General features: G+C 30.5%; 1 protein-coding gene across 2 annotated transcripts in view; it reads right to left on the bottom strand.

Annotated features, from left to right (window-relative positions):
• Positions 1 to 445: 445 nt before the first annotated feature.
• The window catches only part of LOC132559957 (glucose-6-phosphate 1-dehydrogenase X-like), a 50111-nt gene continuing 38382 nt past the window's right edge, over positions 446 to 12174 (bottom strand). The window contains exon 12 of one of the 2 annotated variants that reach the window (XM_060224593.1): positions 446 to 4971. In XM_060224593.1, the coding sequence (XP_060080576.1) occupies positions 4875 to 4971 (97 nt within the window). In that variant the 3' untranslated portion in view covers positions 446 to 4874. Of the gene's footprint in view, positions 4972 to 9880; positions 10486 to 12174 lie in introns of those variants that run through there. The other variant, XM_060224594.1, reaches the window with a different exon arrangement.

The raw sequence follows: 12174 nt of genomic DNA, 5'->3' as shown, positions 1-12174 counted from the left end.
ATATTATAGGGTTTGAAGGCATTTCATACATCCAAGAGGAGATCAGGAAAACGCGAAGGAGTCTATACCAACACTACAAGTACACTGTAGGGCTATTGGAGGTAAAACTATCCAATACATCATTTGGTAATTTCAGACAGTTGATAGATGAGGTGTATTTTCTATTTTCAATCTATCATTTGTAATGATAATAATTGATAATTGAACAAAATCAAACAAGTATGGATATTGTGATCTTTAAAGAGCATGACTGTTGCCGAGTAGGCTCTTAAATATATCATCATTGGATTTCTGTTCCTGTCTTTCAGGGTGTTACCTTCTCGAATATGAAAATATTTGAAATAATTTTTGAAAGGTATCAATGGACACACTATTTCTGGTGTTTTTGGTAACAAAGGCCTGTCTTTCACCTTTGGCAATGTAATAAAATAAATCAACAAAGTAAGATTTTGTATAAATTCATGTTTTCAAATGATTCAATCAGTCGATGTCAGTAAAAATAGCTGATATATATAACAATGTCAATACTTTCATATCTAATGATTAATTAACATGAATGAAAAATACCTAAATTAAAACCTGCAAATAAATCATTGTTGTTAAATTGTTTTCAGCCCATATGCATTTTGCTGAGCTTGAATTTTTTCTTCCAAAGTAGAAAATTACTTTTTCATGTCAACTTGACTTCCTGGATCAATTGTTTTCGCAAAATCTGCTTAAAGTACTCAAAATTCATATCAGATCTACTAATACAACGACATTTGAATCTGCTGATATAAAAGTAGGGGGTAATCAAACTAAATGAAATTCTCTTGAAAAATTAATGATTTTTTCAGTATAAAAACTTCAGTATAACTTCCGTATTTATATATAGTCTCAAACTGGATCACTCTACTTGGCTTCATGACTGTTGAGTGCAGCCTTGGGGATAAGCATTTTGAATGTAGGAAAACTTTCTGTCAAGGTTTTAGATGTTATTGTGGAAAATCAACAAAAATCAAAACAAAGTTAAGTCCACTTATATTTTACATGCGATGGTAAGGAATGTTTGCATAATGAAACAATTTGTCTCTAAAACAGGGAACAAGTCACAGAAATACATCTGAGGTCCTTTAACCTTTGATATTATGAATATCTTACATATCGGAGCTTTTAAAAGTAATCAATTCCATTTAGGACTAAAACATGAATATTGTACTAACAATATGAAACCCTATGAATTGTATTGACTACAATAATTTACAAAATAATAACTCAAAATCCTGATACAGAACAAACAACCTGAAGAAAATGTTTCGCTCCTGTCAATACTTTCTTCAAACCTTATGTAAATGTATAATCTTATAGCACTTTTTCAACTAATAATGTATACTACTAATAGCACTTATAAATTGTTATAATACATACAAAAAGACTCATGAGTTAAATCAAAGATATTTGTAGCACTTAATCAAATTACTTACAGAACATGTATGTATGACAATAACAGTAGCACTCATATGGTAATAACTGGGAGTAAAATAACTGATACCTGTACAACTTCTTAAAGGGACTAAATGGTTGGATATTCATTTCATTACTGATAAACAGCATTATAACATTTAAATATCTGTTAGAATAATGTACTTTCTGTTATTTATAATATTTTATAGTTTGCATAACTATTTTAACAACAATATAAAAAAATTGCAATAAAATAAGAGGGACCCAACACTAATTCAAATCATTATCGTTCAGAGAGTGTAAACAATGTCTTTGCGCATGCAATTTTAGATTCATACTAATTCAAATTCATTTATTTTGCGTGAAACAAGAGGTCGTTTTACAAAGTAAGAATTGAAAAATGGCGGGCATGTTAAGTTTTTGCTAATTACATAATTATACATAGTAAGAAATCATATCAAAAGGGCGGATTAAAATGAGGCTCCGAAAGGTCACGTGATGAACTCGGGTTTCTCCGATCAAAACACGATGGGTGGTAGACTAAACAGCGAGTGTCGACTAGCGTTTGTATGAAGCTGATAATGTTTATCAATTTTTCTCAGAGAGTGTTATAATTTTGTTTAGAGTGTAGTTTTAAGTATTACAATGCTTACCTGAAATCAAACACATAGGAAAAAATAACAAAATCCAACCATGAAGTCCCTTTAAAGTGATTATACAATTAAAGTACAAATAATACTTTAAAGAAACTAAAAAATCTACATTGAATGTACACTGTATATATTCAAATAGTCTAATTGCACTCTTCAAACTAATAATCATATCCTACTCACAGTCAAGACGCCTACACACACTTCTAGTTCTGTACGATTTGTCTTACCAAGTAACAGTTTCAAAATAGGGACAGACGTTGAAAGGACATTTTCACTAACTTCAGGAGTTACAAATCTTCTATTTCTTCAACTTGGCAACACACTCTTTGTTCTCTCTCTCAATTATGTAACTGAATCAACTTTGCTTCAGGATTCCTACAAAATTTATTCCAAATTTTATAGAAAAATACTCTTTTGAAATGATGAATGGGCAATCTGACCAGATGAGGTAAATAGCAATTGAAAAAAATGACTTGTTTAAAAAAACAAATACATCAAGTATATGTCTGGCTTCAGGAAAAACACACATAAAAAACCTATACATACATTCACACTTAAATGTCTATTTTAGCACATAAATACATCAAATACAATATTAAAATACTGTGTTTCAGTAAACCAGATAAAATGTATGAGAATTCCTTTAAATGTGATTTAATAACTTCAATTTGATTTCCTTTATTCAATCACCAAAAGTTTTAGATGATAGCAGACTCTCTTTGATAAAAGATGTTTACAAATTTTTTGTGAAACTTGAAAATGTTTTTTTCTTGGAATATGGAGTGTTTTAATATGGAAATGTATGAAAAGCGTATCGCCACAGAAGAAACAAAACAAACCAAAAAAGACATGTATTCAATATTGGTGGGGTTTTTTTATGGCTATCTGAATTTATATCGTAAATATTTCACTCTCAAAATACATCACAACTGCTAATATCTATTCACTTTTCATCTACAGGAGTGGAAACCATAAATTTATTAACTAAACTTTTCATAATGACTATATATCAAAGAATATCAAAACTATGAATTCTTTTTACAAAAGTAACACAAGGAAAAAAGTCTCCTTAAAAATGCTGATGATATTTTGAATGTAAAGTTTTTTTACATCACAGATCCTGACGTTCAATCTCATAGTTGATTTTATACGATTTTACGTCAAAATGAAGAGTGCGGACAGAAAAGATATAAAAGTCGACTTTTATGTCTACTGTATACTGCCATGCTTTATAATGCTTTGTATCTTGTCCAGCAAGAAAGACAACTCCGTGGCAGTCAATATAATTGATTGTTCAACACATAAGTATATACCCTTCCATATATTGCATTGACTGAAATTAGAAGGTCCTTTCAGTTCTAAAACAAATTTTGGAAATAATATCACTTTCTGATAGTTATATCAGTTGACAATTATATTTTGTTACTTTCTGATCATTCTTGGGTTCACTGATCATTTGAACACATTCTAATAAATAATGTGTTATAAATATTAAATGTTCTGGATATTGAATCCATAGTAAGTTTAATAAAAAGGTGTGGTTACATAAATATGATATTGATTTAAACATGAGATTCTCCATTTGATCAAGTCTGACAGTCACCCAACTGACAATAATTTCAATCGGTAGAATTCTTTTTGTTCTATATGTTCAGTACATACAATACAAATATATCTAAATCTACTAATAGCATACCATACATAAGTTTTCCCAGGTAAATGAGTCATATTGTTGGTCTATATTTAAAACTGCACTTTTTCCTCCAACTTTTTTCCAAACTTTCCGAGGCAAATTTATCTTGGATAAAATGAAATGTGATTGAAAAAAAAGTCAAAATCTACATGGGGAGGTACACAAAACACATTTATAAGAAAAGTTTATCCATGAAGTAAATTGAAAATTGCATAAAAATATGGAAATATTTTGCTTTTGCATATTACACATCATTTTACAAGATCAAATAACTCTCTCTGTTAGTGAATTTGAATTCTGAAATATGTTTAAAAATTCACAGTCAAATCATTACATCTAAGCAACAAAGCCAGACATTCTTCCATGTCTACAATTCATACTGTCTTATACACATGAATTATAGTGCAATCACACCGACATGCTGTGTGCACCTTTCATTGTCATACTGACTACTGACCAGTTGATATAATGATAGGGAACACAGTTTGTCCACACCAACTGCATGCATCTACTACTGTACACTACACATCCAACAAATAGCCAGTGGATATATCTAAGAAGGAATGCAACCTAATCAGCATAATTCATGCAAAGTTCAAAGGTCATTCTTCTCTAGTTGGATAACACTAAACAATGTTTACATTAACACACATTATAAGTTACACTTGGGAGACAAAATTTAAATTTGACATTTAAATAGAATAAATCAAAATATTTTGTAGTGAAAGTTTACTTTGATTAACAAGAAAAAAACATAACATCAGATCTAAACTATCATCCGTGCGACAAAACCTGACAAACTATTATTATACTTAACAATGCCATTTTTAAAAAAAAAAGGAACCCAAACATCTTCGCTAAAACTTGATAACTGGTATAAAATCATGAAAAACACAAAAATCACAGTTTTGTAGAAAAAACTTTCCGATACCAATTTGTTCACTTAAAAGATATAATGTATATAAATATATATAAATATTGAAATGCCAGGCCAACAGGAATCTGTTATTGACTGCAATCATTTTACAATGTTCTTCCTAATCTGTCCTCCACTTCTTGATTTCGTATTCTCCATTCGTCCATGCTCAAATTTTGCTCTGTTCTGGTTGGACCCACTTGTATGTCCCACTATATACAAAGTTGTATTTTGCACATAAGTCATCACTGGCCTTTGGTCCTCGGCTGAAACGATTAAATAAATTACCTGGTATAAGAAATATAAAAGAAATTTTCTATAAAGTGAAATATTCATTTTTAAGAAACCATAAAAACAGAAACCATTCTTGAAAAAATTAATTAATAATAAAAAATACAAAAAAAAAAACTGACAAACTGATGGATTATCTTAAAATTGTTTAAATGTTTTTCATAAATAAGTGAAGCATTAAGTCAAAATCAAATTGCAAGTAACTGTTCACATATTTTGAAATTTTCCTTTCGTATTTAGCACAATCATTGTTTGACTGTGTTTCCAATGTAAGCATGGCTGTCACATTCTAGTTGTATTGATAGACAAAACAGTCTTTAGAAATTACATGTTTCAGGCAGGAAAATTGTAGTTAATATAGGTATAGTTTTAAACAGCTTTTCAAGCTACTTATAGTAATCAATCCTGAGTTAAGATATGTCTATTTATGGTTAACTCCTAACATCCTTTAGAGATATGTCTATTTATGGTTAACTCCTAATATCCTTGTAATTTCCTAACTAGAGTTTAGAGATATATCTATTTATGGTTAAGTGGTAACATCCTTGAAATTTCCTAACTAGAGTTTAGAGAAATGTCTATTTATGGTTAAGTGGTAACATCCTTGTAATTTCCTAACTAGAGCCTAGAGATATGTCTATTTACGGTTAACTCCTAACATCCTTGTAATTTCCTAACTAGAGTTTAGAGATATATCTATTTATGGTTAAGTGGTAACATCCTTGAAATTTCCTAACTAGAGTTTAGAGAAATGTCTATTTATGGTTAACTCCTAACATCTTTGTAATTTTCCGATTAGAGTACTATAAAGTAGTAGTATTTCTTTATCATTGCAATCATAGGTCAAATAGTCTATGGTAGAATTAGAACGGAGCCGAGTACTAGTGTTATCATGTACCAAAACAGCACTAATTGAATTTGCTGAATTTTAAATAAAAGAAGTTAACCTGATCTGGACTTTCCTCTCTGTAATCATCGTTGAATCCAGAATAAAATACTTTGCCACTTCAGACTCCATCTTTTGTAACTAATTATTCATGAAATCGGGAAGTGAAAGGGAATGCACATATTTCGGGTAAAACCAAGTGCATGAGATTGTCAAAATTGCAAAATTGACCTTATGAGAATTGAGGAATTGGATAAAATCTCATCCAATCAAACACCAGTATCCTTTAGGCTTGCAAGGAAACACTAAGGTGGACATAGGTCTTCATAACATCAAATGCTTCTTCTTACAATATTCAGAATATTCTTATTGTAGAATAACAAATGTTAAAATTCACTCAATTTGTCTTGAACACTGAAAACCCCCAGTTATTTTTTACATTTTTGTCCCATATGATACGGAGTGCAATTCACAATTTGTACAAAATTACATCATCAAGCATCTCTGGAGACATCAAGAACCTGTCTTAATAGTAAATTTAACCATGAGATCTTAGTGTATAAACCTATAGACGTTTACTGTCAGTTGAAATATAGATAATTCCATGAATTGTTCTCTCAGGCATCTTTCTCGTGTTTCTGTTTTCACAGTATAAGTGTCACTTTCACAATGATACAGACTCGGCCGGTCAGTTATGTAACAACAAGAATGACAACACTCAACTGAATTACATTTTTATTAGATAACAGTTGTATAAGGAAAAATAGATTTGAAATAGATTTTTCTGATTAATGTATGATTATGGCACTAAATATACTTTATAAACAAATACAATGGTTATTTTTAGTATTTATGAAAGTTTGTTGGCTGAACATTACAGCACACAATTCATTCGCTCAGTAACTGTGAAAAAGTGGAAACATTCTATATAGCTATATGTACAATAAGCACAGAAGGAAAATATGATTATAATTCTGAGTTCTTTTCTCTTCAATCAGTAAGGACTCTATAAACAACGTTGTATTCATTCTCAAAGTGAGTCAGGATTGATCTACTGAACAAGTGGTAGCTTACTTTCTATTTCAGCAGTGTTTTTAAAACTTTCTATTTCAGCAGTGTTTTTAAAACTTTCTATTTCAGCAGTGTTTTTAAAACTTTCTATTTCAGCAGTGTTTTTAAAACTTTCTATTTCAGCAGTGTTTTTAAAACTTTCTATTTCAGCAGTGTTTTTAAAACTTTCTATTTCAGCAGTGTTTTTAAAACTAACAAACTTGTTTTTCATCTATATCAATATTGACCTGTGTAACTACCTAAATTTTGTTCTCAGTCTGGATGATGTCATCATCTGTCAAAAATACATTAATTAACATTAAACTTTCAGTATAATTGATCTAATTTAGTTTGCTAAGAAGAGAATCTAGATCGTAAATAGTTAGTAATATCACCCATCAAATTCTCACATTTCTTGTCATTGTTGATATAGTAAAGCAAAATGATGTCAGGTCAGCCAAAAGCTAGAGTTCAGCATTGTAACCAATATGTAATATACACATAATACCATCAAATTAACTATAACACAGATACCAAAATGTTTCTAAATGAGAATATTTTTATTTTCTTCATATGATTTCTATTTTTAACTTATCATTTTTTTTTTTTCTTTTTGTAAGATGTAAGTGAGCGAAAATAGCACTAATGATAGATTGTTCAGTGATAAAACATTGCAGAGTCCACTCATTCTCCAAAGCCTCTAGATTTCAGACAAAGTTACCATGTAGTGGGAAATCAAAACAGCAGTGAGTATCAACTCTCAAACATATTTATGTAGCAAATTAGAAAAAAAAAAAAAAACAGAAAAAAAGGTAAATTTTTAATTAATGAAAATTCAAATATCAAGCTACATTCTTTGAATTGTCATAAATAAATTTTATAAGAACAGATAAAACCAGGTATTGCACTATGCTGTTTTTTTATATATTGATATGTGTATTTTTCATAAATGCAACAAAACATCATTATATTCAAATGTAGAGATAAAAAGGGAAGTGAATACTAAAATGCAGAAAAGTTAAATTATATTTAAAAAAAAAAATTATTTACTTAAATTCACATGTTACATTTGGCATCATTTTCTAATTTTGTTTGATTTAAAACTTGATACTGTGTAACACTTTGAAAGGATTGCTAGTCATTTCTGCTCATTTTTTCCCTCAAGTATAATCATCTTTTATATGTACTTGTGAAAAATATCTTACGGTTGTACGGTACCAAAGATGTACAAGATATGCTTCTGAAACTGCAGTGAAATAATCAACTGATAAACACAAAATCAACAGCTTTTATACAGATGAATAAAGTTAGAGGACGTAATGAATGCAAGATAATAATATAGAGTCGGTAGATGTGTACAATAACAGCAAAATTAGTCATGGCACTGATTACAAACAGCAGTAACCTGACCAATGGATGTCATGTACAGACAAGAAATATACCAAAGACCATTGCTGAAAGATGTCAGACTTTAAAGATATATAAAGACCGCTGCTGAAAGATGTCAGGCTTTAAAGATATCTAAAGACCACTGCTGAAAGATATCAGACTTTAAAGATTATCTAAAGACCGCTGCTGAAAGATGTCAGACTTTTAAGATATCTGAAGACCACTGCTGAAAGATGTCAGACTTTAAAGATTATCTAAAGACCGCTGCTGAAAGATATCAGACTTTAAAGATTATCTAAAGACCGCTGCTGAAAGATGGCAGACTTTTAAGATATTCAATGTCCCCTACAAAAATTTGGCTAAAGAAGTATTATCAATGAATGTAGATAGACGTGTAACAATTCGCACTTGATAAGGAACTTTAAGATTTGGCAATTGGGGTGGTATGAGATATGTTGAAGACAATATTTACAATTAGTCAGCAAAGGGCCATAACTGGTTTTGTTCTAAAACCCAATCTTTAAGTGATATTTCAGTTAAGTTTTTACTGTAGATTCCCATACAATGTGACACATTGTGAAAGAAAACAAACTGGCACATACTCTTTTTATATATGAGCAAAGTACCAAATTTTAGAATATGATGATGAGGTGAAGCCAATTCTGACAAATAAGTGATATGTATCGTACAAGATTATACTGAAACAAAAAAAATCCCCTACATCTTTATTACAACAGTATATTGGTAAGATATGAAATATGATTTTAGGAAAACAACGTTTTTTACTTATTTCCTATCAACTGTCAAACAAAGTTGTCAGTTATATTAATTGCTTGCCTGGATAGAAGCATACAACTGTCTTGAGATGATTAAGTGTTTCACAATATTTTCAAGATATTTGAAAACATTTCAAAATTTGTGACCAATTCTTAATAAACAAATACAATTCAGGCATCAAAATTTAATTAAGAAAAATAAGTAATCCCATCCCTCCTTCATTTTGTAATGCTATAATTAGAATGTTATTATACTCTGTTCTACAAAATAAAAACAAAGTAATGATACATGACACTTGTTAGCTCATTATTGGACAACATAACATGCTGGATTAAAATGGATTTCATGAGTAGAGAGATCAATTCAACTACTTTGAGCTATTGTCTTACAGTAACCTATTAAATATTCAAACAAGGAAATATTCGACCAGGATTTTTTCCTCAAGCATAAAAAATATTTCTTCATTGTTAATTTCTGCCTGAAGTAAACATACAATGATACAGCTGAAATGCAACCTCACACCTACTCCTGCCTTTATCAAAAAAAGATAAAATGGGTGAAAGCTCATGTGCAGTGAAAATTTCCCTGTATATACAACAACAGAAGACTCAATACACAGTGGCATACAACAATGACGTTTCTAAGCACACATGGAGAATATCATGCACACATGCATTGTAACGGCACTTCCACACTTTTGTTCACCATTTCTTGCCATTTTTATACAAGATTTTTATAAAACTTATACCAGAATTAGTATTACATATATCCTATAAATTTGATTTCATTGGAGATGATTATAGAAAAGTAGAAAAGTACTATAAAAAGACCATGTAAATGATACTCCAAGTTCAGGAAAAAAAAATTAATTGAAAGTAAAAGAAGTTATGAATCTAAAGACCCAGGGCCACTAAATTCTGTCATCAGACAGGACAACTAACTGATCAGTGCAAAGTGATCTCATAAATGGCATTATATTGAAAAGGAACAACCCAAATAGTATATTTTTATAACCCACTGAATTTGTTTTTGTACTTCAATCACGATGAAATTTACTTTCAGGTCCTAAATTTAGAGTTTGAAGTTAACGATATTGTAAGTAATAAATTAATCCAGTTTAACATTTCTACTGCTGGCTTGCATCCTCTTGTGTAGATTTATTTTGTATTTCCCACCATAGTACTGTAAAAGTTACTGGAGTTTTAGCACTAAATCCTAGTCATTGTGTTAGTAATGGCAGCAGATGACACTGGTCCTGCTCTGACATAATATCGCCACATTCAACGGGATCCATTAAAGTGCAGCTTTATCTTTTTTCCATTGGTAAGTTCCTGTGTACTTGAAGTTGAATTTCTGCATGAATTCATCTGTTTTCTTTGGCCCACGACTGAAAGAACATGGAAAAGCACACATACACCAAAATGTTATTTTCACACTTGAGGTCAGAGGTCAAGGTCATTGGTAAACCTGTTGTTAGTAGGAAACAGTGATTGCAGAGTATGAAGCGCAATCGGCGAAAAAGAAATAATGATTAAAAAAAATAAAAACATGCATTATTTACAAGCTCCCACACAACGCAGTATGTTTGCAAAAGCGCTCCTAATTACTTTATAATGCTTTTTGCCAGTATTCAATTTTTACTACCATAAGATTTACATGGCAATATTAAACAAGCAAATCTTAATTGAGAAATGGTTGTATTTCATTTTTTTACTCATCAATGACTAAACTATGACATGGCTAAAATAAGATATTTTGGTTTTCAACACCAAATGGTGAAATTTGCTCACGGCAAAATCAATCCATTTTACAGTATGTTTTGGCGCAAGATGAAATCACCATCGGAACCCAATTTTTAGCAGGAATCTCAATAATAGGAGAAATTTGCTGTATATCACTTTACACATCAACACACTAGGTGTAATAAAGAATTCGCTTCAATCACATGATTGGTATGTTAAGTTGATATCCTGTCATTGATACTCCAGGGGTGACAATCACTTTTGCTCTCTGCATTCCTCAAACAGGTCATGGCAAAATTTAAGGCACAAGCAAAGTACTTTAAATTTGTTCCTGGAGCAAAAAACTCAATCATTGGCTGATACACTTCTTTTGAAAAAGGAGCGTCACCCAACTTCAAACCATTACAATACACCATTATGTGACCTTGACATGAGCGTTACCCAACTTCAAACCATTACAATACACCATTATGTGACCTTGACATTCGTTTGATGTGCATCAAAGGTTAAAACTGGTCTTTTCGTCTTGCCCACAAGATGTCATACATGGAAGTTTCAGTTTTGCCATGACCAGTTCCAGGTGTGCAGAGAGAGTGAAAGTGATTGTGACCCCTTGAGTATTGAGGATGCTGACATCCTAGTGTAATATTTTTGTGTGTTTAACAAATATGATCTATTGTAATGTCAGAATAGGATCATCAATCATCGATGACATTCTGACATTACCAAGTAGACCATCGAAAAGGAGTGAAGATGTCTTCAAGGTTGGCACAGTAAACCGTATTAGATGAAACTTCTCAAATTTTTCATTTTGGTTTGATAAAGGCTCACTAGAACTTCAAAATTTAGACATATTTCAAAAATTGGGTATATTTGATATGGTAATCCATATATTGCATATTGTTCTTTATTTGTTCTTCATATCTAATGTCTTAACTGCTCATCAATATTCTATTCAAAACTTTCGTTTAAACAACCGGAAGCTATTCACTTATCAATCTCTCCCTGCAACAATTCTTATCCAAATCATTTAATAGAAACTCATTTTTAATATCATATTTTTTTAAACATAATTCATTATCAAATAAGGTTTTGGTTTGATGCTTCCTTATATCAAACTTTAAACATTAATGTTAATTTTAATAGTGAAAGTAAAATGATCTTTTCTGATGTAATTGTAATGATGAAATATACATCAATTCACATCAATAAAAGTCAAATTCATGGAAATTTAAATTGTTACAGAAGACAATTATCTATTAATATTGCAATGCTTTTTCATCTTTTTGTAATAACTTTTCGAATATTTCATTAATCTGACTTTCTGCTATCGT

This window comes from Ylistrum balloti, unplaced genomic scaffold, assembly GCF_031769215.1.
Source record: "Ylistrum balloti isolate Yb309-2 unplaced genomic scaffold, AGI_CSIRO_Ybal_v1 Utg371000, whole genome shotgun sequence".
NCBI classification, from domain to species: domain Eukaryota; kingdom Metazoa; phylum Mollusca; class Bivalvia; order Pectinida; family Pectinidae; genus Ylistrum; species Ylistrum balloti.
This window is presented reverse-complemented; position numbering and strand designations above follow the sequence as displayed.